Here is a 27,574-nt window from a genome sequence, read left to right as displayed (position 1 = left end):
GCAATTTACAAATATCAAGTTTGAGATGATTTACGTCTTAAATCACAGTTAGAAATTACAAAAAAAAGAACACAGACCACTTTTGATTATGCTTTTTTAATTGATGAGATATATTTGAACAAGTTTTCCGACGCTACCTTGTCGACCATGAGGTCCACAAAGGAGGATATCAACAGAATGCCTGGCCAGAGTTCATTCATCATATCATAAAAAATATAAAAACAATGAAAAGACAAGTCATTTTTAAAACAGATATGGGCAGTGGATGGCCACACAGGAGGAGACAACTAGATCATCCAATGGTCATGGTTTTTGGAAATGATTGCACGTGTGTGTTTGTAGGTTGTGTGTATGCCAACTGCTTTATTCTTTAAAGTGCATACAGTATGTGTAGTATTTCTGTGTGCGATGACGAGTGTGTGTTGGCGTGTGTTCATTTGTTTGAATTTGTGTTAGTTTTGAGTGTTAGGGTACAAACAAATTTTAATAAATAGAAAAAAGTCAGACACAATTCATTCATAAAGAAAACAGTTTGGTCGAAGAAGAGAGAGAGGGAAATGTAGACAACACGTCTGTCCTTAAAACGGGGGATTTTCAGGTCCAGGTGTGGATTGTTGTGTGTTTTACATCATGTGTGTAACACAGTCTAATACTGTTCATTAGTCCACAAACACACACACACACACACACACGCAAACACCCACGGACAGCCTTGAACAAACCAGAGGCACAAAATCTTTTTCAGAGTCCAGGAATGGTGGTCTGCTAACACCCAGCAGACTCTACTTTAAGAGCAGTCAGGACGTCCGCCTCATCAGTTCATTTAGACTCCATGATATTCCTTCCCCGCCTCCAATGTTTCTTAACTCAACACGAGTTGTCCTTTTGAACAGAGTCTCAGTATTTAAGAGGTGAAGCAGCAGTTTTAAAGTCACACTGTGGGGGTTTTCCCCGTGGTGGCGGTGGTGGTGGTCTGCTGCTGGAGGTATGTGGGCCGTTTGATGCGTGGTTTCCTGCGCTTGGGTTTGCTCTTGGCCTTTGTGAGCTGGACCACGAAAAAGGAGAGGACCACCATGGCTCCCAGGAAGGCAAACACCGGGATAGTCTGGCCTACTTCTTGGTTGTAGCGACCGGGCATTATCCCTGAGAGGGGAAGGGGTACAGTACAGGTCATTCCTTTTATTCTTACAAACTATAGCCATTTCCTTTCATTGAAATACGCTGATGTGTGCCGTTGTATTTCTCAATATGCATTGTGTCACGGGTCATTTCTTTTAGAAAATGAAGAGTGTGAATCTTTGGCTTTACAACAATTAAATTCGATTTGATTAACGATTCAGCAGTTGGGGAATTTATTTACTCCTGATTTATTTTTTTGGGTACATTGATTTTGTAAAACAAGATAGATTCACTGGCTTTTAGTCAAAATACCATATCAATGAAATAGGCGTACAGCGATGCGAGTGGGACTATCTGTATTTCCATAATGGTGAAAAAGTAATCAACAGACAACAAAATTATTTATTAAACATTTATTCTTTAAAAAAGCCGGCCTGCATATTTCATGCTGAATAAAAAAATACATATTAAACATATGCAGTTTTGGCATCAAAATGTATGCAGTGTTGGCATTAGCCTGTGGCATATTTACTCTGAGCTTTTGCTCAAAACAGACTAGCAGCAGCAATACTGCTAGAAGAGTTATTCAAACTAACGGCATCTTCAGAAGCGAGGACTTCTCTAATACTGTGTCAACTCAAAAGGTTGTTGGCTAGATGAGTAGTGCTCCCTTATTATTTTTCTAGACAGTTTGGAGAGACACAGGTGAAGTAGGGTAGATAGGGGAATGACATGCAGAGTAGACCAAGGGCCAGATTCGAACCTGTGGTCTGCTGCTTCTGAGGACTGAGACTCTATGGGCAGGCGCTCTAACCACTACACCACAAAACTATATTTTACACAAAAATCCTGAAACATTAAGGAATCCATTCTTGTTAAAGGAATAATATTGATTATCGCTGAAGTGATTCAGCGATTATTTAATTCTTTGAAAAGATTCATTCAGTTGAATCAGCACGATCTATAATCATTTCATCTATGGGTCGGAGGAATTGTTCCACCCTTTAGAATCATGCTAACGTTATGTTAGAGGGAAATTATACCGTTCTGCTCTATTGATGAGAAGCTTGACCTTTAACACATTCTTTCATTAATAATCTCCAGCCACTTGGATAATTAATGGTGTAAAATTTAAGAAAAGTGAAGAGTGACAGATGTATCCTTCCATGTCTTATATTAACACCATTTCCAGTTAAATTAAACAAAAGTTAGAAAACAATCTAGGCCTCTGCTGAGAACAAAAATACAAGGTCATGCAGCTGTAAAAGAAACAACTGTGAACAACTTACTACCTCCAGGGATGTCCCAGGCCCCGCTCTCCCCAGGAGACAGCGGTCTGACCTGGGGTCGGTACGCCCGCGCGTTAGGTAGAACCACCTTGTCCAGATCCACTGAGAGGAGCTTCTGGTGCTTCCACAGGTTACTGAGAGCACCAGGGAGAGAAAGAGACAGAAGAAGTTAGACCTATTCACATGTGTACAGTGTAATGTGTGTGTCGCATATCTCATCACACTGAAAATGAAGACTGAAGCTTCATTTTCATGAGTTTGATTGAAGTTGTTGGAATGGGATAGAGGAAAGCAAATGGCTGACAGATGCATTTAAAGCAGTGTTGATGCCTGAAAAATTAAAAAAATAAGATCAGTGTTCCCCCAAAAAAATTCAAAGGCATCAAATGTGTTTCCCCCTCTACTAACAAACTAGATAGCCCTGCTGTCATCACTTTCAGATATGCTGAGAAATATAACAGCTGGGCGGACAACGCTGCCACATGGTCACACAAAGCACCAAATATAGAAACTCATTTCACTGTTTGAATGACAGCTGATGTTTGAGAAGAGCAGTGCAATTGATTGTTCAGCATCGCAAACAAAGATATAATACAAAGAGAATATTGCCAGCAGCATTAGCGTTGGATCAGCACATTACCTGGGGGCGGTCTCGTTCAGTGGCTGAGGCTTGGCCCATGACAGGTGGGGGCAGGCCGGCAGTGGACGGGGCTTAGGGTCTCCCAGGTGAGCCTCCAGGACCTTGGAGTAGCGGTAAAGATGGTTGCCTGGATGGAACAGATAAGAATATATAATGTCCTATATTTGAGAGAAAAGGTTGGCTCGTCTGTCAACCTATTGTGTCTTTTGGGCCCTCACCTTCCAGTCTCTGTGGCAGTGGGCGCTCGGTGCCTTTGGGCGGTGGGACCCTGCTGTGGGAGTGGCTGAGGCTGGGAGGCGTCATGCTGTAAGAGGTGTACTGGAGGAGAGCGTCTAGCATCCAGAAACAGTCTGTAGAGACCAAACACACACACCAGAACATATTACTCCTTTGATGTATGTAAAAAAGTGACAAAACACACATAAGGGATAGGGTCATAAACCCTGCCTACCTAAGGGATAGGGTCGGCGGTGGAAACGCTCGCCAGATCCACTGACCCGAGCCACTCAGTGGGAACGAGGCACAAGCGGTACTAATATCAGCCAACCATGCTGTATATATTTTTGTCACCCTTTTGTTTGGGTACCAAGCCGTCCCACATCCCAAGCGGGTGGAGCGAAGCAATGCAGTCCGTTGATTGGCCGATGGTCATCATTTCCCGTGCAAGAGATAAACGGCCATGTGTAATCACCTCATCAAGAGTAAAGAGTCTTTTGTTTAGAGAAAAATGTTGTGGCACAGCTCTTTGTTTATTGTGTTGCGTTTTTTTCATCTTCATTCAATATATTGACGGGCTTAACTTTGATCACACAATAGCTTCGTAGCTGCCGTGGTCACCCAGCATAAACCCTGTTTAACACACACTCACAAGTTACCTTTCTGTCTGTGGCTGTCGTCTATGCAGTTAGAATCACCATAGAGAGCGATGCGCCCTCCCCCGTCAGACGGGGTTTGGTACAGTCCGAGGATGGGAACTCCCTCCACTACTGCCGTCTCCTGCTTTAACACTTCCAGACCTATGAGAAGACAAAGACAAAGACAAAGACACACACACACACACACACACACACACACACACACACACACACACACACACACACAGTGGTGTTAGATTTGAACTAAAGACACACAGATTAGCCTGTAAGCCTGGCTGCTGTCAAGCACAGTGCTACGCTAGGCTGAATAATTCAATACTTTAAAAAGAGTGCGGGTACCTTGGTCCTTTAGATTCTTGGCAATTACTATTCCATCTTCTGGGAATTTGGCAATGCTGCAGCCTGAGGCATAATACACTGGACAGAGAGGAAGAGGGGAAAAAAACTTTATTTACTAAATTAATTTAATTAAAATGCACTTAAAGTGACTACAGGAATAATGCCATCAGAAACTGAAGAGAGTTTTTGTGTGTGTGTGTGTGTGTGTGTGTGTGTGTGTGTGTGTGTGTGTGTGTGTATGCGCGCCTGTGTGGGTGTGTGTGTGTCTGTGTGTGTCTGTCTTACTGTCATGATCAGCCAAAGTGAAGTCTCCCTCATACAGCCCATCACTGAAAGCCATCCCCCACACTGAGATCAGGTCGTTCAAAGCTGGTACGTTAGCGCCCCCTGTGTCCGGCATCCACCACTGCCTGAAAGGTTACATCAAGAAACATCATCTAGACAACCGTTCACGCAAACATCACTCACTTTTACAGAAATAAAACCAAGACAATCCAACACAACCTGGCTCAAAATAACTCCAGGCGTTGCTAGCTTTCATTCGGGTAAAAATCATAAGAGAGCAATACAGGGGGGAGAAACTTAAAGCTGGGGTGGGTAACTTTTTCACAGTAATATTTGGCCAAAATGTCATATTAGCCATTCAGCTACAGTATATGAAGGTGAAGTGGTCTGAGAATATCTACTCATCACTTTGCTCTCCCTTGCCTCTGTGTGCCGGCCCCAAAAATTCCACCGCTCATGTACACTTTGACCAATGGATTCAAATCTCTATCCCAACTGCTATTTTCTTGCAAATCATATACCCCAGCTTTAATCATGGCAGACAGTACATCTATAAATTGAAGCGAAGTTGGTCATTCAGCTTTTTCTGTATCAGGGTTGGTTTGTCCAGAAAAAAACAGCAGTGAATGAACAGATATCTAACGAACCATTGCCATTTAATTAAAACTGGATTACTCAGCACGGTATTTTGAAGCCATGAAGACTATATTTAAACCAGATTTTGAGACTTTAAAACCTTTGGATTTGGTGCGACAGACTGGGAGGGAGATATATATGAAGAGCTGGGGCCAGCAGTCATGAGTAATTGTTAGCTCTGCATGAGGAGCTGTGAATGTGAAAAGTCCTGATATATTACATCTATTACAGAGCGAGGGAGGCATAAATACAGCCAGAGACTGCAGAGAGGGAGTCGGGACAGTTACTGTGATGCAGCAAAACACAGTTCATCTTTGCTACCATTAGAACATGACAGAGCTCCTTGGTGAAAGCAGGAGGTTTTGAATTATTGAAGTGTCTCACAATGATGGAGGAGGCGGAGGACGGATTTTAAAGACAGAGACACATGGATCTCACGGTATCAGGACTTTAGAGCACAAGACTACGCTCTTACAACTCCATCTATTAAAAAGAAAAGAAAAAAGACTCCTATTTATTGAATTTGAAAGGAATCACTGAAGGCGAAAATTACCTTATTTTTTTTAAAATATCAGAGCTGGAACGGTTTTACATTTTTTCTTAAAAATGATCCACAGTGCAGACAGAACATTACATTTGCCATTTATGAAGTCGTTACAGAAGGGCCCGTGAAACTTTGATTTCACAGTACGCTTGTTGTTCCTAAAAAAAAATATATTTAACGACAGTTTTGATTATTTCACCTGACAGGATGGTGTGTATTGTATGCTTTGTTTTTTGTCTGTCTCAGTGTCTGTGTCCACCAATCAGGATTTTGCAACATTTGTTGTTGTTGTTGTTTGGTCATTGTCACTCAAATCTGACGGAGCCATACCAAACACATTTTTAGTGTCAATAAAGGTGACCTCTGACTGTTTGGCATCAATGTCTATTTGCAAGTCTTAGGTCTAAAGGCTACAAGTTTGAAAATCCCTATATATATTTTTTAATTCTCTGCTTGAGATGAGGAGCGGCTACATCACTGCTAGCACAACACACTAGAATCCTCGACCAAACTCTTCACATTATGAGTGGCATTGTAACAACAAGGAAGAAGAATGTTTTGAATAAGGGAAAAAGACGTTAACTCTAGTTCTGCTGCAACCTACGAGGTGTTAGCTGTACGTCATATGCTGGAATTGTTTTTCCTGTTTTTGTCAAATAGCAGATCACCCAAGTTACAAGTGTTCAAATCACTATAACACTTGAATCTTTCTCAGGTCTGTGTGGATGCGGTTTATATCAGATTTGATTGATAGTAGGGGGTGTGAACGTTTACAAAAATGTCTGAACGGTTACACAACGTACACTTTTCATGTACACGGTTAACCATGACGTCATTCTCGTATAAGCCAATTGATATTATGTACACAATCAGCGGTAGTAAAGTAAATACCTGGTGTTTTCGTCATAGAACTTGACCTTCCTCATGACCGAGGTGTTGTACCAGTCACTGAAGACGATGAGTGACAGGCCGTTGTCTATGTCTCTCTTCAGCTTGGTGATCTCTTCAGGGAAATACTCCTCCTCACTGTCCACCATCAGCAATGTGCCTGCACAGACAAGAATGGCAGAAAACATATTGGTTGGTGTTCCTTTTGCATTACCATGAGGTGAATGAACTACCTGCAAGCTTTCCTTTTTTTTTAAATGGAAGTCTCTTGTGCTCGCCTCTTACCATACTGGCTGGCATCAAAGCAGGTAATGGGCGCTCCGAGCACCTCCACAAAGTATCCCATGCTCCTCAGGTGCTGGTACATGTCCCTGAAGTTGGTGTGGATGTGGTCTCCGTTCCTGGCAACAAGAAATAATCAAAAGATTTTTTTTTACATTTCAGTTGATTAGTGTCAATACGTGTCCAGAGAATTAAATCAAAACCAAATGACTTTTCTGAAAATATGGGGAACTAGACGGGTGTAATGAAAAAAAAGAGGGGCTGCAGGCATCAAGTAAATCATGCAGACGTACGCACCAGTCTAGCGGGTCGTTCTTCATGCGGAGGTTGTCTCGGGGGAAGTAGCCCGGCGGGTAGCGCAGGTTGTGGTACTGGTCCCACAGCACCCTCTTACTGCGCGGGGGAGTCGGGACGATCTTCACCTTGATGGGCAGTTTGACTGTGGAGGTCAGTTCACCGTCCACCTCCGACTGCATGGGGTGAAAGGTCAAGGTTAGAACAAGTGATTCCAGAGTACCCAACCCTAACCCTAACGTCTGGGAGGGTAACATGGAAAGACTGGAGTAACTGGACTAATTAAAAGAAAGAGAACAATTTAATTATTATTATTTGTTTTAAAACAAAAACGAAAAAAATTGAAAGAAAATAAACAGTGACCACTCGTAGATGTATTGTACACATAATCATTAAGCGACAAGCTATGATAGACCGACTTCATAATAGACATCTGCCACCAAGCTAAATTGGTTCAAACACATTAAAGCCACATGTTGCCATTGATCCGCAATTAAAACTAGTAGGCGAATATATACCTGAATATAAATCATATTAATTATAAACAGCGCGCCGCACATTACACCGGCATTTACGTTAACGGCTTGGTAATTGTCTAGAAGAATGTTACGGCTGAAGGGCTCCTAAAGATTTTACATTGTGCTTGGTTTTCTAACAGTTTTTTTGAATAGACTAGTCGAGTAGTCTGAATTATAATAACTTCAGTTTAAACTTTTGGGAAAATTTAAAGTGGTCTTAGCACAACTGCAAACTTGACAAAACCAACCTAAACATGGCCATTCAACGGTGCAAAAAGAGTGTTATAAATGTATTAGGATGAAACATGGTGGGAGTTGATGAAGGTCGGGGATGTGGGGGCACGTCAGAGTAAGAATTGCCCCCAGATATAGATATATGCATGCATTGTATGAATATATAAATTATAAAAAATCGCAGTATATCAAGTTGTATATATGTATATATTGTAAATATCAAAGATAGTATCGCCAATTGTATATATATATATATTGTATAGAGAGTATAAGGAATACAAGAAGCTAATATAATAAATATAATTTTTTTGAGCTGTGGAAAAGGGGGTGGGATTAAATAAGTTCATACTTCTTTATGTTCCTGTATATTCTCCTTTTCAGGCACATCATATCAATATATGTAAATTGTTATGTTTTTTTTCTTTTTTGTAAAATAATTCAAACATAATTTTTGTTTATTGTATTTTCATGCTTTTCATTTTGTTATATGTCTGAAATAAGTTGAATCAATCGATCGATAAGACATTTTTGAAACGTGGCACTGCTCTAACAATCTGAAGCCGCACAGGAAAACAAGAGCTGAGGTGTGGAGGTGACTCACATTGTTCTCTGCGGGCGATGCCACGGTGATCATCACATGACCCTGAGCAATGCCTTCCCACGAGGCTGCCTTCTTGGCCACGGAGATGGACACGGCCAGGTATCCGGCCCACGGCCACAGCACAGGGGAATACGACATGGCCACATCGAAGAGGTCACCGTTCTGGGGCAGGTAGGGCTGCCAGATGGGCTGAAAAAGGAAAGATAAACACCCTTTCAAGCATAATACACAAGAGATGTTTATTTTTTCTGTATTTTTTTAAAACCAGCTCAGTCAAGGTTGAAACCCGTCCTTTACTTGTCCTCTTACAGAATGTGAGGGAGTCATACTCAAATGAAATTACCTCTCTAGAGTAGCGTTTAAAGCAATAGTGTGTCTCTTTTGTTGCCCCGATGAGTAATTACGACAACACCTGTCACTGGTAATCCTTCTTTGATTGTGCATGGATTTTATACCTTTGGCAGTACGTCCAGTTTTTCAACAACTAAAATATTTCTCGGGCACCTCTTGGGATTTTTCTGAGCTCCTGTGCCAGTGTCAGGGGGTGACACCAGTTAGTTAACGCTGCCATACTGAGAAATACAGATAAGTTTGGGTGGTGAAAAAATTGGATTTGTATGTTTTTGTGTGCACACCTTGTCCACAATCCTGCCTGTGACACCCATGCCGTTGAGAATGGTCACATTGACGATGGTGGGCATCCCTCCATAGTAGATGGGCTGAGAGCAGTAAGGCCACATGTACGGACTCTCAGTCAGGTCGATGTAGCTGGGAGACAGACTGGCAGGAGACAAGGATGGGAAGAAGACTGTGTTACTGATTGTATTTCTGGATTCAAACTGTATGAGCCTTGGGTGGCTCATTCCGTCCTTTCTGCTTTGTGTGTTATGCACTAGAGTGCATGGAGTACGCACTTAGTATGTAAGTTTAAAGGAAAAAGTTTTCAAAGGACATATACATTCGTTGACAAACACTACAATATTCTAGTGGACAGAGGATCAAGAATTCAAATAGTTGGTTACTTTTACTGCAAATATCTTAAAAGCCAGGAAAGGCTAATGTTGAACTATATCATAAGTATTCATTCTGATTTCTTTCCAGTAATATATTTTCTGTGGGTGATTTATACATGTTTTATTGTGGACAGTCCAGGTGTTAGTTGGGATATCATGTACCTGGCCTGAGGTTTGTAGCTGTTGAGGATCTGGTAGGCTCTGATGAGGTCTAGTTTGCCGTGGCCCTGTTCAAACATGTTGACCCCCGGCAGCCTGCGGGCTGATGCGATCAGAGCCTGTTTCATTGAGGCTGGGTTGACCAGGTCCCTGTTTTGGACGGTGCTGCAGGACAGATGGAGAGGCTGGGTTAGTTAGCTTGTGTGTGCGTCCGCTGGTGTCACATTACAGAGCTTTTTAAATACAGCACAGCGCTGGAGGAAAGAAGAGGGATGGGCTGGTATTTGTGTGTGTGGACTGGCAACTTTGTGAGGACCAGTTTTAAGCTTTTAACAATCAGAGTGAGGTTTTAAGGTTTAGGTATGAATTGGGGGAAAGTGTAAGGGTTTTTTTTTGATGGTTAAAGTTAGGGTGAGGGAGTGCATTATGTCAATGAGTGTTCTCACAAAGATATAAGTACAATAGCGTGTGCGTGTGTGTGTGTGTGTGTGTGTGTGTGTGTGTGTGTGTGTGTGTGTGTGTGTGTGTCGGTGTGTCATTCAGAAAAGGGAGCGGTGCCTGATGTCAACAAGGGTGGTATGATGTTTATCCGGGCAACATGAGCTCACAAAATGGGCTCAGTTACACTAATGTAACTGTAGGGTTTTTCACCGTGTAAAGACGGGGGATATTGACAGACTGAGAATAGCAATTGACATTAATCAGACACGCCTCCTCCCTCTGGGACTCATTCCACTGCCTGCTAGAGTAAGATTACAGCAAGGGAGATGATAACACTGCAGTAAGCTAAAATAAATAAATAAATCCTTAAAAAATCAGTTGTAAGAGTGTTGTTGCTTCAGCCCTCCACCCAAAAAATGCTCAGGAGAGTTTCCAATGACTTCCAAATTACAAGATACATCTTTTCATGACCATTTTTTAAATTTTGTATTTACCTTTTATTTATACTCTAGAGATATAGTTTGTAGAGCGATTCTGCGGCAAACAAAAACGCTGAACAAAACTAGATTTCTGAAATACAACTTCAAAACATACACATTTTGGCTATGCATATATTTAATATTTAAATCATTAGAACCCCTATAGAAGGTCAGAGAGCTGTATATTCTAATAATCAGTGAGGCCACTCTTCAGCCAAAGAACTGCATATTTTAGTTCTGCTGATTTGTCCTGGGAATGTCATTAGATTTGCGCATACTTGGTCATAAACCAAAATACTACGAGTGTAAAAAGAAAATGACCAAGCTTAAAACTTTTAATCCTCAGGGAAAAATTGGCTGCACCAAACTCCATGGCAAACCATCCAATAGTAAAAGAGATTTCACAACAACAACAAAAGAAAAATGTCAACCTTATGATGGCGGCACACGAAAAATAGCCAGGACATCACCAAAGTTCTAAGGGTTTTTTTTTGTCTGGGGACCAGGAATGTCTCAGCTAAATTTGGTGTCAAGCTATCCAACAAGCTATTGGGTAGAAGCCTGGAGCTGTGATGTCTTGGCATTAAAATAACAAAATCCACTCACTGATAATAGTAGCTCACAGCTTCAAATTAACAACTAACCTTATGTTAAAATACAACAAAGAGACCCATCAAATACAGAAAGATTCACACAGTGGACCAACCCAATACTAGGGCTGCAACTAACGATTATTTTGATAATCGATTAATCTGTCGATTATTTTCTCGATTAATCGATTATTAATCGATTCGTGTTTTGGCCCGTAAAATGTCAGAAAATGGTGAAAAATGTTGATAAATTTTCCAAAGCCCATGTTGACTTCCTCAAATGTATTTTTTATGTCCAAAGTAACTTTAAGTGAAAATGTATGAATATGTATGAATCATTTCGGGCATGACTGTATATATACTGACCTGGCCAGGAGAGTGACAGCACCGGCCACTACTGGAGAGGCCACACTGGTGCCAGACAGAGAGCGACATCCCTCCTTCATCCCTGAGCCCCGAACGCCAGAACCGTAGGTGACGATGTCCGGCTTGACCCTGCCATAGCCCCCAGGCAGCTCCTGTATTAGAGACACACATCATGAGATAAAAGACAAAATAAGACATTTGTTTGTGTGTGCATGTCACTCACTTTAAAAGCAACAATATAACTTTCCAAATCAAATCCTCACTATCGTTTTTTAAATGTTTATGTTTAATTATGTGATGCTTTGGCAATATTGCTCTTACATTCATGCCAATAAAGTGTATTGAATTGGACTGAAAATGGATCGACTAAAAGAAAGGTAAACAGTACGAGAAAGATTAGTAGAGGTGCCTTCAAAGAGGTTTAAAACGTTTTTGATGTATTCAGGCTGGAGAGCTGAGTGAGTGAGTGAGTGAGTGAGTGAGTGAGTGAGTGAGTGAGTGAGTGAGTGAGTGAGTGAGTGAGTGAGTGAGTGAGTGAGTGAGTGAGTGAGTGAGTGAGTGAGTGAGTGAGTGAGTGAGTGAGTGAGTGAGTGAGTGAGTGCTGTCTGTTGATTCTGTCCTCTTCACGGCTGGCTGACAGTGAGACAGACTGGATCAGAGTGTGAACTGTGAAGCATTTATCAGATGTCTGCTTTTGGGTATGACTGATTATAATGTGTGTTTATGTGTAATGTGTATCTGTGTGTGTGGATATGTGTATGTGTGTGTGTGTGTGTGTGTGTGTGCGTGCGGGCGTGTCCATGAGTGAGTGTAAAAGACTGATGGGATATGGATGAGGAACCAGGAGCTTATAATATGGTTGAAACGCTTATAAAGCAGATGGGGGAGGGGTGGGTCTGTCTGTCTGTCTGCCTGTCTGTCTGTCTGTCTGTCTGCCTGCCTGCCTGCCTGTCTGTCTGTCTGTCTGTCTGTCTGTCTGTCTGTCTGTCTGTCTGTCTGTTTGTTTTCCTGGAGGAACTCACCCAGGTGGTCATGCCTCTGGAGGAGAACCTGGCTATGTTGTCCTCAAAGTCGATCCCCCCCACTCCGATCACATCCATCTGGTCTGCTGGGTTGTTCAGGGTGCTGAGAGAAACAACACATTTACTTTACTTAAAGCATAAGACTTAAGGGAACAGTCCACAGTTTCATATACAACATCAGTTCCATCTACAAAAATCAGTCAAATCTGTCTTTACAGATTTTTTGTTTTGGTTTGCTGTCATACTGCCCGTTTTGCAAGTGAACCAGAATTTGGAAAAGAAAACCACATGTAAGCTAAGGTCATTCATTCATCGGTTGGACTCAAATTCTGTATCAGGGATAAGCACGATTCACAACCTGAGCGTCATTGCCATCTGTATTTCTTAAAATTCTTCTAAATCTCACTTAAAGGAGGAGTACACCATTTCAATGAAGGCTTGAAGATATTTGAACTGAGAACCCTTATACACATTTTAGGATTAGTGATTAAGCTCAAAAGTCCTCCTTCATAAGTGCAAACGCATATCTTGGAAGTAAAAAGTGTCATGGCGTACCCATACAGTGGTCCATCGTTGCCAATAGCAGACACCATAATCACTCTGTTGGCAGTCAGCTCCCACACCTGTCAATCAAACAATAACATGAATCAGTGTTAATTTCGTAGACTAAGACTATGACGAAAAATATTCGTCTACGAACCTTTTTCACGGACGTAAACTAAATAAAAACTAAATAAAAAGGCAGATGTGATGACGAAGACTGACACTAATTTAACTGACACTATAGTCTACGAATAGGAACTAGACGAAACTGTTAGGGCGGGACGAATGGAGAAGAGATCCAATCAGAACTACTCTTTTTGTGGGACAAGTTGGGAAGAAATCCAATCAGTGCAAAGCAGCGAATGCAACCCTGTGTCAGTGAAAATCGACGGAGACCGCGCAGGTGTGAGCGGGTGGAGTGAGCCGCTGTGCTGAAAAACTCTGCGGTATGATGGACAAAAATGATAGTCAGGGATATCCTGCCCGTTAACGATGTCTAGGGGAACGGCTAAGTTCCGCGATCCGTTTGTAGTAGGCTGTGTCTCGAGTTTGAATACACAGAGCCATGTGAAACTGCCGCCTCCGTCCGTTAGTTTCTGTTTTTAAGTTACAATCAACTCCGACGCATGGACAGCGTTCAATTAAAACCTCTAATTGTATTATCTAAAAGGCTTTGATGCAAAAGAAGTCCGAACACACACAGCAGCAGCAGTATTGCTTAAAGGAAGGCGCAGTTGCTCAAATTTATCAGCACCTCAACTGCGTGCTGCTGCCCAGGGGCGGCCTTAACGATCTCGGGGCCCGTTTCAAGACCTAGTGTGGGGTCCCCCACTTTTTTAAAATATTTTCTTTTTTGTTTTTGTTTTTATAAATAATGCTTGTGCATGCTCCCCGCAAAAAGAAAAAAGATTGTGGAATCCAGTTGGTTCATAGACAGATCATGAGATAATGGACCCCCGGGCACAGGCTCTTAAAGCCCCCCCTCCCCTCTATCCAGTCAGGTACACTGATTTTATGTGAGATTATTACTAATGAAATAGAATACATGTTTTGTATTACAACCATTAAATCTGTGTCTGTATCGCATATTCAAACCTTAATACCATTCAATGAAGAAAAACACTTAGTCGCCGAAGTCCGCTGTAGATTTAGTCAAACTAAAATCTGCTTATATTTAGTAGACTAGACTAGACTAAGACTAAAATATTTTAGATGACTAGAATAGGACTAAGACTAAATGGTGTGATATTCAACAGACTAAGACTAAGACAAAATCAGAATTTGCTGCCAAAATTAACACTGACATGAATTGACTTCATGAGAGACAACAAAAAGAAATGTTCCCAATGGGTAAGATTAGATTGCTACTTGTGCGTGTCTTCACTGGGACAACAATAAGGGTCAATGTTGAGGACATAATTAGAGAAAATAGACTGTAAGGTAGATCATGCTACATGATGAATGCACAAATATCTAGTTTGTTTGGTTTGCTTATGTGTGAGCAGTTGACATGCTAACACAGGGTAGAGCTCAAATGGCCTCTTGCACATTGTACACACACCTGGTTTGACCTGTTTGACATTGTTAAACTGGTGGAGCTCAGAGGGTGCAGCCTCCTTAAACATCCAAACATGTGCTTACCAGGTCTCATAAACTTGGGTAAATATGTCAAAACTGGTCCAACGCTACAATGCGACTGTGGCCTCCCCGTGTGTGTGTCAATGTCTTACAATAATACCTGTCCCTCCTCTCCTATTACCTTATCGACAAAGGGATGGTCCATGAAGTCAGGCCCGCCGATGCTGAGGTTGAGAACATCGATCTTCTTCAGGATGGCGTAGTTGAAAGCATCCAGGAACCACGAGGTGTACGATACCTGGGAGGGCGTGGAGAGACACACACACAAATAAATCACTGTGTCGTTAATAGTGTTTACAGCTTCGTAGTAGTTTTTTTCCCCACTTTACTACTTTAATTGGATTAAATCTGATCATCTTAAATGAAATGTTTATACCTGGTTGTTGGTAAAAACTCTGAAGATGTGCAGCTCTGAGTCGGGGGCAAATCCCTGACACTCCCTCATACTGGCGATCACTCCTGCTACGAATGTACCGTGGCCAAGACCTGAAAAAAACAAGACAAGGGATTTGATCAACATCAATTTAGCAGTGTTAGTAATAACCATCGTCAATAACAATTAGCATTGTTGTCTTTATGTAATCCATTTCTAGACGTCATCAGCCATCATCACTTTTTTCATTCTCCTCACCGTCGTCCAGTGTCTTTTCATTGGTCCAGTTGGTCCTCTCCTTCACGTTCTTAAAATGTGGATGTTTCTCGCTCAGGCCTGTATCAAACACTGCCACCTTCACACCAGCGCCTGTGAACAAAACAGAGAATTTACATGAATTGAATTTAAAGCAAACTGGGTCTCACCAACATCGACAACAACAAAGTAGCTAGATGTGCATACTATATTTAAGATGTTCCCTCTTGCTCTAGGCTGCTCCTTGTTACATGCCATGAACATTCTTTCATTCAAAGCAATTCTTAATATGATTTAGAAGCAGATGTGTGTCCTCCACTATCCCTGCCCTCTCGCCAAGAAAAAAAAAAAAAAAGGTGTGTTAGAGGTGCTAACCGGTGTGTCCCATCTGCCACAGTACGTCTGCCTGTAGGATCTGGGCCACGTGGCGGGGGATGGCTCTCAGCAGACGGCGGCTGGAGTGGCGTCCTGTGGCGTGCCAGAAGCCCGAGGCCAGTGACAGGCTGGTCCGTCTGAAGGGCCGTGAAGACTGCCACGACTGCCACCTCTGAGTCCCCCGGGTGGAGTTGGGCGCAGGGGGTTCAGGTGCTAAGGGCGACAGAACACTTGAGTTTTTTTTTTATTTTTCTTTAGGGAAGGCAAGGCAAGTTTATTTATATAGCACAATTGAGACACAAGGCCATTCAAAAGTGCTGTACAGGGGCAAGACTAAAATACATAATACACATTAGAAAAGCGATTGAATATAAAACATTTAAAAGCAAATTAATAGAAATAGAACATTTAAATAAATAAAAAATTACAGGTTAAAATGGAAACAGACAAGTCTTTAGACTTGATTTAGGGGGCGCCCTTAGCCCGGGCCGGGCCCAGCAGCAGACCCGGGTTCGATTCCCGCCCGCGGTCATTCTCTGCATGTCACTCCCCTCTCTGCCCCATTTCACATCTGTCTCTTCAATCTATCAATAAAGCATGAAAAATGCCAAAAAAATATCTTAAAAAATAAATAAAAAAGACTTGATTTAAAAGAGCTGACAGTTGCAGCAGACCTCAAGTTTTCTGGGAGTTTGTTCTAGAGATTTGGTGCATAAAAACTAAAAGCTGCTTCTCCTTGTTTTACCTAAGGGCTCTGGACGGTTCATAACGTATCAGCAGATCAATAATGTATTTTGGCCCTAAACCATTTAGGGCTTTATAAACCAACATCAATATTTTAAAATCAATTCTTTGGTTGACAGGAAGCCACTATTAAGACCTCAGAACTGGTGTGATGTGATGTGCTAACTGGCGACAGAACACTTTTTTTTCTTTCTTTAGTTACATTTGTATTTCTATTTATTGCTTACAATCTTCATTCATGCGATCCATACAGCGATCCATCTTTGTTTTATAACCAACACTAACAAAAGAACAATGGGTGTTTTCTGTTTCAAATGAAATAAAAATAAAAAAAAACATTCAGACTAAAAGGAAGCCCGTTTCTAGGGGATGTTGCTCTTCCACTTTTCCAAAGTTACCTCAACTTTGCTGTCCTGGAGCATCATGGAGAAAATTATTATTTCCATTAGAAAAATGTCATAGATGAAAGCGTACCAATATTCAAGGGTTTAAGCAATTTCCTCAAAATTGCTCTTCTTGCAGCCGTTCTTCAGCATTCCAAATAGGTATGTCGTTTTAGAATGTTTGGAAGTTGAATGTTAAAGGAATAGTTCAACATTTTTGTATTTTTAGCTTTTTGGCTAACTCACGAGTTCCAAAACAAGGCAACAGAAACCATTCCTTTTAACATTTTTGAAGAAGAATGGGCACAGGTCGCACATCACTAGTTAGCTTAACTCGAATACCAGTAGTCAATGGGAGCGTTCAAGTCATACAATTATTTGATTTGAAATTCCAACAAAGAGACAATGTTTCTAAACAAACAACTCTAGCTACGAGTAACATTTAAATATCTTTTAAACAGCCTCATGTTTCCTCTGATAATCATAAATTACCTTTAACAGCAAACGAGACCATCAGTGCAAAGAAAGACGTTTTTATATAGTTTTTATTGCTGCTTTTGGTCTGGTCGCACACCCATTCCGATTTTCTGTTCGCTCGTGCAGGCTCTATGGTCACATATCCGTATTGGTCGCAGATTTCAGTGTGGAGCAGCAACGCGATTTGAGAAGCCTATCCCTCCAGGTGAGGGAAGGGGAGCGGGAGCCTTGTTTGAGACAGTTATTTGTCGTCATAATGACTGATAATGGGGCTGAACCATCAAAGAAAAAAAAGAGAATGCAATGAAGAAAAGCTAAAAGGGAGAGTGATATAGGCTACGGGCGGGACGAGGGCAACGTGTATACAATTTCACGTGAGCGAACTAGACTGCAGTGTTTACTCCTAAATGAATGAGCGGTTGGTACTAACACAAAGTTTGCTTTGCTTCACCATCATCAGATAACCATTATCTGAAATAGTCATTATTTACATCAACAACACAAACACATTACCTCATCGTGATCCATATTAACTGCCGTCTCTCGTTCATTCGCTTTCTGTGAGGACACGTAATCTTTCAGCTCTGTGAGAGAGAGTAGTTAGGTGACACTGCTGCATCAACTCATTGCAATCAGGTGTGTGTGTCACTGACTGGCATTAGTTGATGCAGTGTCACTAACCACTCTCACGGAGCCGAAAAGAGTCCATGCCCTCACACTTTCAACACACGGACATGCACTATATTGCGCCCCTTCTCAGTTGACACTTGCACGCGTGGCACGAGCTAGAAAACAGCTTTGCGACAGCGGGCGTCGTAAAAATACTACCGCTTTTGTCCAAAGGGGCAGCCAAGGGACAAAGTTACTCGTAGTGGCTTTAAGGGCTGCAGCTAATAATTAAATTCCCTGTTACTGCTGTCTGCCCAATTCCACTGTTAATCTTAACATGCTTATCATGTACTGATCATTCCTTTTAAGGCCATGCTCCCTCTTAATTCCCTTCCCATCAGTCTATCGTTGAGCTGTGAGGCTGATCACACCAGCCTTGTTTGAGTCAATCTTTGAATCTCTTGGGACAGAACAAATGATCATCATGTCATTAGCAAACAGAATGGCTAGGTTCTCTTAAACTCCCTACGCATTCATCACCTCACGACGTGGCTGCCTCATCCACTCAAACCACTTATCTACAGCTAAATCTATGTTCCCAGCCCCAGGAAAAGTAGACACACAACAGACATTTTCCATCCACCGATTGCCTCAATTTGCTTCTTTCGAAATTCAAGCAACATGCACTCAGAATAAATTCACACACTTAGTTTCCAATTAGTTTTCTAAATGAAATAAACATGGCCAGAACCATGTCTGCATTATTTCCATTAGTGCTTCTACGTCTGTCTGAATGTGGAGTGGGTTTGAATGTTCCTCCCATTTACTTCCATTATAACTGAATGTTAAACGTTAAAATATTCACATTTTGTAGAATGATATTAAAAAATTGGGCACAACCAATAATGACTGAAAGCTCCTATATGGCTGAAAGTATAAATGAGGAGAGAGAATGGAAAAAAAATTGTGAAATTTAAAAAAAGTTTTGTCCATCTCTTGAAAAATATAATGTTATATAAAGATAATGTTTTCAATTTTAAAAAGTATAAAATATATGAAAAAGTTAAATAAAACCAAATATTCCTAAACTATTAAAACTCTACTCTCAGTTCCCAGATTGATGCCAATTTATTCAATTAAAGAAAATGGGATTTCACAGAGATTTAAAACTAAAAGACAATGTTAAATTGTCGTCTTTGTTCCTTTTCAAGAAACCCAAGACATAAAAGGTTGCATGGGCTTCACATTGATACAGCACGTGTATCAACAGGCCTGGGGGGCACACTGAAGTCTTTCATCCAGTGCCAGGCACAGGGTGTGTGCCCCCCCCCTATCCACTGACTCACCTTCTCTCTCCCAGGGTCGAGTAAACACAGACGTTCTCTGTCCTTCCTCCCATCCCCCTGCCCCAACACACACACACACACACACACACACACACACACACACACACACACACACACACACACACACACACACACACACACACACACACACACACACACACACACACACACACACACACACACACACACACACACACACACACACACACACACACACACACACACACACACACACACACACACACACACACACACACACACACACACACACACACACACACACACAGTCAATACCCCCAAGCTGGCCTGCACTTAACATAAAGATGTACAATCCTTTCTTACACCACAAACACAGCGCAGAGAAAAATACATCCTCTAACAAACAAAGAGACATTCTGTGAACTGTAGCTTACAACCAGCTTTCTGTATCTCTGATACAGAGTTTTGTTTTTCTTGGGCGGGTGATCCCACCTCTGTGATCCTTTCTTTCCTACACAAATACAGCATACTGTCAGACTTACAGGGGATGTATTTGAGCTTGCGGAACACTTTGCGTTGCGGCGTGACCCTCTTGATGTAAGGGTGGTCCTCTAAGGCCAGCAGGCTGCTGGGTGAAGCTTGACGCATGTGGAGCAGCTCAAAGTCACTGGGGAAGTCCGCCGCTGGGTTTTCTCTGGGAACGATGTGCCACTCCAGCGCTCCGTCTCCGCCGCTCCTCAGGGCGCTGCTGATGTACAGGCTGCGAGCTTTGGCCGTGAAATACCCTGTGAAGCCTACGATGTACTCTAAAGAGAGAGGGAGGGAGGGGAGAGAGGGGAATGTTTTATAAAAGGAGATGTGCTAAAGAAAACAGTACTTAGACTTGTGATCCTTGGTACCGGCTAAACTAAAAGCCTTGTTTCCACTGAGCGGTGCGGTTCGGTATGGCACGGCACACATTTATTTTTGTTTACACTTTCAAAAGTTGGGTAGGGTCCCAAAATTATACAGCCCAACTGTGGCCAAAAAATACAAAATCAATAAAGTGTGAGAAATGATTGATATACCAAGTGCCTGCCTGGTGTCAGTTGGTATGAACAATCTAATATCAGGTTCTTAAGTGTCTGTTTAATTTCCCTTCTTCTCTAAGACAGATCATTAAAAAAATAATATTCTATTGATTTGCTTTCCAGACAGGAAAAACCCGCCAGGATGCCAATTCCTCAGTCCGTAGGGGTGTGGGCTACCTGATCCTCCACTCCACTGTCATAAAGCTCTTATAGATGGGGTTGAATCTAGATATTCAGAGGCACATATTAAGTATCTGACATTATCAGTTTGGAATGGATTGCTTAGAACCTTTATTCAATTGTGACATTGATCTCTCACTTCTTAAAGGTGAAGTAAGCGATTTATTTATGTTGATATAAGAGTTAAATCGCTCTTTATTCATACAGTGATCACTTATATAGTGTGTGTGTTTCATAAAGCCGATTTCTCAGTCACTCGCTCTGCATGTAATCGGCAAATAAACTTTTTGGGGATCCCACTACTGATAACCAATCACAAGAGAGAACGCTACAAACCGGCACCCGTCTCACTGCCGGTGCACGTGCAGAGCGACAGATGGGTGAATGTGTATGTGCCTACAAAGGCGGAGCAGGTAAAAATCCTTCCCAATGTCTGTTTTGATGGTTTTTATCATGTTTTATCACACTTATAGATCTGAGATGATGCTAGATAACTCTCTGCTTGCAGACCGCAGTGCATGAATGTGGTGACGTAGGGACGAGGGAGGGGACTGCTAATTGCAGTCACTGACAAGAAGTAAGCTAAACTGACCATTCCTCTTACTGAACCTTTAATGAATGTATTTCAGTCACACATAACTATCAAGCCAGAAAGCCAAATATCAGCCACAACAAGAAGACTGGTGAATGAAAGCCCATCATTGCTGGGATCATAATCTGGACATGGGGTTTCCCAAAGATTTCTTTCTAAAAAACAAATGATGATTGACTTCAGTATTAAAGAATACCAGTAACTTTGAGATAAGGGACAAAAAAAACATGACCAGGACATTTAGCTAAATCTCTTGACTACCACTTCCAGAATTTGAATAAAATTTAGAAATTCCAAAGACATTAAGATTTCCAATGCTTAATAAAGACACACCCACACAAAAAATATCCACCGTATGAACGATTTCTTCCTACCATGTTGTACCGTCTTGGTGGAGAACTCCAGTTTGAGGGTTAAATGGGCCTCAGACTCGTGGGAGCAGTTGGAGCTGGATGTTGATGTGGGGAGGAGGGGCTCAGGGCTGGGGGGGTGGTGGTCAGAGGCAGGTCTGGCTTCTCCTGTTGGCTCCATCCCCACCAGAGGAAGGAAGCCCACCAGCAGCCCCAAAAGCACCGACGCCCACACGGGAGGCAGGAGCATTTTGAGTGGTGATGTAGCGCTAACCATCACTTTGACCAGGGGCCCTTTGAAAAGTCTAGCAGCTAGGTGTTTCACATGGAGAATGAGCAGCTAAAACTTAAGTTCAGGGTAAAGGGGGTTGGGACAGAGCATTTCAGGTCCACAGCTCCAAATCTGAGCCCATACTGCAAGAGGCCTGGAGCAGCTAGATGAATTTCTTTCGGCGTTTTCTCTCCATGGTGGTTGTACCACGGTGGAAGGTCAGTGGCACTTCCAGAGTAGGGACATGGCCGCCATGTTGGAGAGCTGAAGGAGGGCAACCAGTGGCAGCAGTGGGTGGATAGGAGGAGAGGGAGGGAGCAGTGATGGAGGTAGATGCTGGGTCCACTATCAGGGAGAAAAAGAGAACAATTATTACCAACATTTTCCAACTTACTTTTCCCACCCATACACATGAATTTATTTTCCTTCAGATCAAGGGCAGATGGATTTTTGTTTCTCAGCTAAAAACACATAATCTCCATTGGTTTCACAGCCGCGGCTACAAACAATGTACATCTAATGGCCGCAATCCGACATTCATAATAGAGCCTGACAATACTTTTGTTTTGAGGCCAAAAATACTGATTTAATAAACAATTAAAATCATAAAACACATTAATGTAGCCCTTCACATTTATTGCTGCAATTTCCTCTTACATGTGTGCCATCATATGTGGAATGTAGATATGACGATACCAGCACTGATAGATTAGTCTGGCTTCATCTTTATCAAACAAAGGTCTATCCCTCTAGACGTTTCCTATGATCTATGAGATATGTTGCTGACAAAATAAAATCGAGACATACCGGCTTTGTAGAGATAACAATAAGTTTATGTTTGAAACCCCAACAAAACCAAGGTTTAGGAAAGTAACTTTGTTTCCACTTCTAACCCGCCACACAGCGTTCAGAGAAAATGAGTTTTTTCCTCAGCTGTGCCAAGGAAGGAAGGAAAGGATGGGAGGGGCTGGGTGCAGAGAGATGTAGAATGTAGTATTAAGTAGGTACAGTCCTCAGAGAGTCCGCAATGATTACATGGCATTAGTTATTCTTAATAAACCACAGGGACCAACTATAGACCCAATGAAGACACTCAACCAATGGTAAATGGAAAATGGAAATGGACTTGACTTGATATAGCGCTTTTTAGCCGATTTTCTCAGCCCCAAAGCGCTTTACATTTCTTACCACATTCACACACACACTCATACACCGATGACAGTAGCTGCCATGCAAGGCGCCCTCTGAACCATCGGGAGCAATTTGGGGTTCAGTGTCTTGCCGAGGGACACTTGGACATGTGGCGGGTAGGCGGGGGAGCGAGCCTCCGACCCTGCACTCCAGAGGACGACCTCCCTACCGACTTCGCCACTGCCGCCCACTGTGCAATAACTGATGCACTATGAGCTGCTTAGACACAAAACTCTCAGCCAAAAACATCTTTATGCTACAATGAAACCCATCCTCCATGTCTTTCAGGTGGCTAAATACAGCACGTACACATTGACAGACAGTCCAAACCAGCACCAAAAGATTCAGGTATGGCTGCCTCAACTGAGCTGAAACTGTGTGATATATGACTCCCCAACACACACACACAAACATGCTGGAAATTGTGGTCGGGTACAGAATCATTCTAGCCCGGTCCTACCAGACCATCATACTTCATTTCATTTGTACAGAAGGTCTGGAACTGCTCAATTGACAAACGTTCACTCACTTGGAGGCGGGTGTCTGTTGAGGTTTAAAATGATTGGATCTGCCAAGTGCCACTCTGGATCTGCCAACCAATCGCATAACGTGTGCTCGTGACGTCATGCGCCGGCTTCTGACTACAACTGAAACTGGCACACGACTAGGCCTGTCACGATAACAAATTCTTCTGTGCGATTAATTGCACCAGAAATTATTGCGATAAGCGATAATATTGCCGTTTTGAGACCATTTTCAACTAATATAATGATAAAGGCATGATAATGCAAGTACACCCTTTAGAAGATCAATAAACTTTTATTTTTAAAGAACACTGGAACTGGACGTCTGGAAGACATTTAAAATGTCCAGAATAAATTAACAAAACAACCAAAAACAATAAATAAAATTGACTCAGTCTACTTGTTTTTTCCCAAACTGGGAAAACTGCATCGGGTGATTGTGTTTAAGGTGAAGATTCAGTTGTGTTGTATTGGCGCGTTTGGTTGATATTAGAAAATGCTGTGCTCTCAGCAAGCGCATCATAATTGCGCAGGTCTGAGCAAGACGGCTCCTACTCAAACAAGGCTATTGTTTTTAAACAAATGCGACATGTCGGCTCGCTCAGGTTAGTTGGTTCGCCCCGGCCGTTGGGTTTGAAGCCGATGTGCTACCACACGGCAGCTGTCGCGTTCGGCTTAGACACCAACTTTTTATTCCTCCACATTTTTGTTTTGTTGCTCTCCTCCTCACGGGGCTCTCATGCTGCACTCTGTGTAACGCCAGGGCTCCGCCTCCCACACAGAGACCATGCAAAAAGTGACTGACACGTGACAAGGTGGGTTACTCGTTGTGCCCTCAACTCGGCCTTAAAGGCAGCGCTGCAGGAAAGGCACCATTAAACATCACCGAATGCCCTAACCCTGCGCGCTGCCTTGAAGAATTCAGTTGGGGGAAAAAACACCAATCCCGGCGAGAGGGCAGATACACCGGAGTAAAAACGTTTGATATCCAGTGTCTTTTGATAGAGAGAGACACGAGGAAAACAAACAAGCAAATTATCGCAGCTGGCAAAAAATTATCGCTCATTTTAATTTATCGCGCAATTAATTGATTTATTGCATATCGTGACAGGCCTACACACGACCTCAACAGCTTTGTTCTCAGCCACTCCCTCTGTTCGCTGATTGGACCAGTACAAATTTATCCTGAGACAGCCCGCGAAAACACCGCAGCCCCAGATTGAATACTGAAGAGAAATGAAAATTGAGCGAAAGCAGGTCGGCGGGCGCTGCCAGGCTAGAATCATTCCACTCTGGCCCAAAGCTTGGGACAATAAAACACACGTGTCAATAGACACACAGCTACCTGTAAGACAAAGTCACAGTTAAAGAGATACGTTGACTTGCCTTAAAATCACATGAACTACAAATATGTTATGCTTTTTTTTTCTGTTCATGTTGAAGAGCCAAGTGTGCAGCCATTAACTAAACCATGTGTGTAGTATAATACTTCAGTCTATTTTATGCAGATGGCCATATCTCTATTGGCAGGTGGACACTACAAATCAAACACTCCCATCGAAGGAAGAAAAAACTTTACCAACTAATCCACTCATGTTACATGTGTGTGTGTGTGTGTGTGTGCTATCTGACCTCAGGTAAACTTTTAGGATGGATTGCTATAGAGAGAGAGGAGCAAAAAAAAAAGAGCAAACAAATAGATTCACACGTGACAACACATATACTGTGACAACTACATCTGAACCTGCTGTCATGTGTGCGCTGACAACAAATCTGGTGTTAAAATACACTGCCTAGGCTCTGTAAACTCACTGGTATATATACAAATGCTATGTAAACAACTTTCATAGTACGGAAAGGGGTTGAACGTAAGAAGATATGAAAAGATTTTGACAACGGTCACTCTCCAGAATGGCTGACTTGACCTTTATCAGAAATGACTCCATAGTTTATGTGTGGCCACATGGTTACTTCTGCTGAGCCTTAATTATACAGTAGATAATGCCTGGCAGATAGGGGCCTGCACAAGTGATACAAGTGTAAAGAGACGATGTAATTAAAAGCCCCTCTGGCTGGTCTAGTCTGGTCTGGTCTGACAGGAGGAAAGGGGCTCAATCACTAGTTCCTGCTCGGGGCCGGATCTCTGTCTGTGTGTGAGACAACAATAACCAGATGGTGCAGATCTAGGGTTGTAAAGAATAGCCCTAGTGGTTATAGGGCAGGGCTGTAAAAGACAGGCTGAGACTACCTGTGTCAACATAACACCCCACCACAAAACTGGCACCAAACCTCCAGGCAAATATAGATTAGTAGCTGGAGAAAGGTTCCCCTCCCCCCCCCCCCACACACACCACCACCACCACCACCACCACCACGATACAATCCATATGGAAGGAGTAGGGATCCACAGCTGTGTTAGTCATTTAACAGAGAGTGAAGTGGAGTCATTTCCTTGGCTGATAGCGCAGCAGGGGTCCCATTGGGAATGACTTGTGGCTGACACTTTGGCCTATTTAAAAAGGTGGAGTCAGCATTTCTGGAGAATTGTTGTCAAATTACTTTTAAATGTAAAAAAATCAGTGAATATCTACTGGTCCGCTGTACCGTACTGTGTGCGCTGAAACAAAACCCAGTATTAATTAATAAACAGCCTAGGCTCCGTATATCAGCATGTTCCTAGCTATGATGGGCCCCTTTGTTTGCCCGGTGTTTACATACCAGTTCACAGAGCCTAGGCTGGGTATTAACATATTTTTCTTTGAGAGTACGCACTGGTGGTGGATTGTGAGGAGATATTCACGAATTTTAACAAAATGTGATTTTGACAACAAGCATTCTCCAGAATCACTGACTACAACTGAATTGAATGGGGTTTGAAAGGAAGGAACCATCCCTCCTCCAAAAACAATGAGATAAAAGCTGGGATACTTATTTATATATTTTTTAAATACCATACTTAAATAGCCTTACCAGCAGTTGTTTCTTTGACACAAGGAATCTGTCCACATTGTGTATCACAAAAAGGCTCGGACTGGGGTACGACCAATTAGTTTAAATAATGAAACAGACTTCATTTTGTTCCATGTAGTGTGAACTCGCTGAGCGAACCAAACACGTCGCAAAAACAAACACGCCGTTTACACATTGGATGGTACACAAAAGGTCTAGTGTTAGCTGTATTTAACATACGTTAGGCACAATTTGAGCCTCACTAGGGCCATCACGTCTCACAACAGTTCACTGATTGTGGGTGCTTTCCACAAAAATAGTGAATGTAAAACCTAAATACGTTAGCTACTTGGCAGTGGTTAGCCAAATAACAAAAACAAAGCTATGCAGCCGGTAGCCGCACATAGGTACCGACTTCATCAGCTGTAAACAATGCATGCATCAGCAGACACACGCTGGAGGCTGAGGCAAGACTGTCTAAGAAAGGGCAATTGTGTTATGGACGGTAAATAACCTTACTTAAAATCCACTAAAGCGTGTATTAATGTCGCGTTAGCTACACTTTGCCAACTGAAATCAGCTTTGTAAACAAAAATACATGCTAATAGATTTTTCTATCACATGTACGTTGTTAGCTAGCTAGCTTGGTAGTATTTTCCAGTGTGTGCTGTTGGTTTTTTGGTGCTGAAAATACTCACCGAGCTCAACGAGGTCTCCCGACTCACAGTTATTAGTTTGTCTTGTTTAGTTTCCGCGTGTTCATGAGCTGAGAGCGACTAGCTAGATAGTTTAATGTCTACCGAACAAAAGCTAGCAGCAGTAAACTCAGTGGACGCCAAAGCAGCCGCAGTCAGCCCACTGACGTCTAGTTCAGACGGGGGTGCAAGGTTTGGTTAACTAGTCCTCGAAATCCCCGTTCACAGTTAACTCCGTTCTACGTTTCAGTTACGTTACGCCGTGAATAAATGGATGTTTCCACCTATTGTCATTGTGGTAACCTGAAGTACAGCTCACGCCAAAACCTTTCTGCTAGGACTGTTTTCTTCCTCCTTCCCAAAACCCATCTGAGCCCATTATGTGAGGCATTGTATCAAACCTGGCAACCCACGGG

At 42.3% G+C, this 27,574-nt stretch overlaps 1 protein-coding gene across 2 annotated transcripts; it reads right to left on the bottom strand.

Moving 5' to 3' along the window:
• Nucleotides 1-89: 89 nt before the first annotated feature.
• mbtps1 (membrane-bound transcription factor peptidase, site 1) lies at nt 90-27,526 on the bottom strand. Of its 2 annotated transcripts, none has more exons than XM_080027351.1 (23): nt 27,162-27,526; nt 21,553-22,144; nt 19,879-20,142; nt 15,799-16,011; nt 15,427-15,537; nt 15,172-15,281; nt 14,917-15,033; nt 13,170-13,237; nt 12,615-12,717; nt 11,593-11,744; nt 9,720-9,881; nt 9,180-9,324; nt 8,545-8,733; nt 7,195-7,367; nt 6,901-7,016; nt 6,619-6,775; nt 4,548-4,672; nt 4,263-4,340; nt 3,924-4,064; nt 3,267-3,398; nt 3,049-3,175; nt 2,409-2,542; nt 90-1,143 (listed from the first exon to the last, which is right to left on the bottom strand). In XM_080027351.1, exons 2-23 carry the CDS (start codon nt 21,803-21,805, stop codon nt 932-934), a joined length of 3,282 nt encoding a protein of 1,093 aa, XP_079883477.1. In that variant the 5' UTR covers nt 21,806-22,144; nt 27,162-27,526; the 3' UTR covers nt 90-931. The 2 variants fall into 2 exon arrangements, with proteins under 2 accessions (XP_079883477.1, XP_079883478.1); XM_080027352.1 differs by having other exon boundaries at nt 2,412-2,542.
• Between the last annotated feature and the right edge of the window lie 48 nt (nt 27,527-27,574).

Source organism: Ammodytes marinus (assembly GCF_949987685.1).
Source record: "Ammodytes marinus genome assembly, chromosome: 5".
Classification (NCBI taxonomy): domain Eukaryota; kingdom Metazoa; phylum Chordata; class Actinopteri; order Uranoscopiformes; family Ammodytidae; genus Ammodytes; species Ammodytes marinus.
This window is presented reverse-complemented; position numbering and strand designations above follow the sequence as displayed.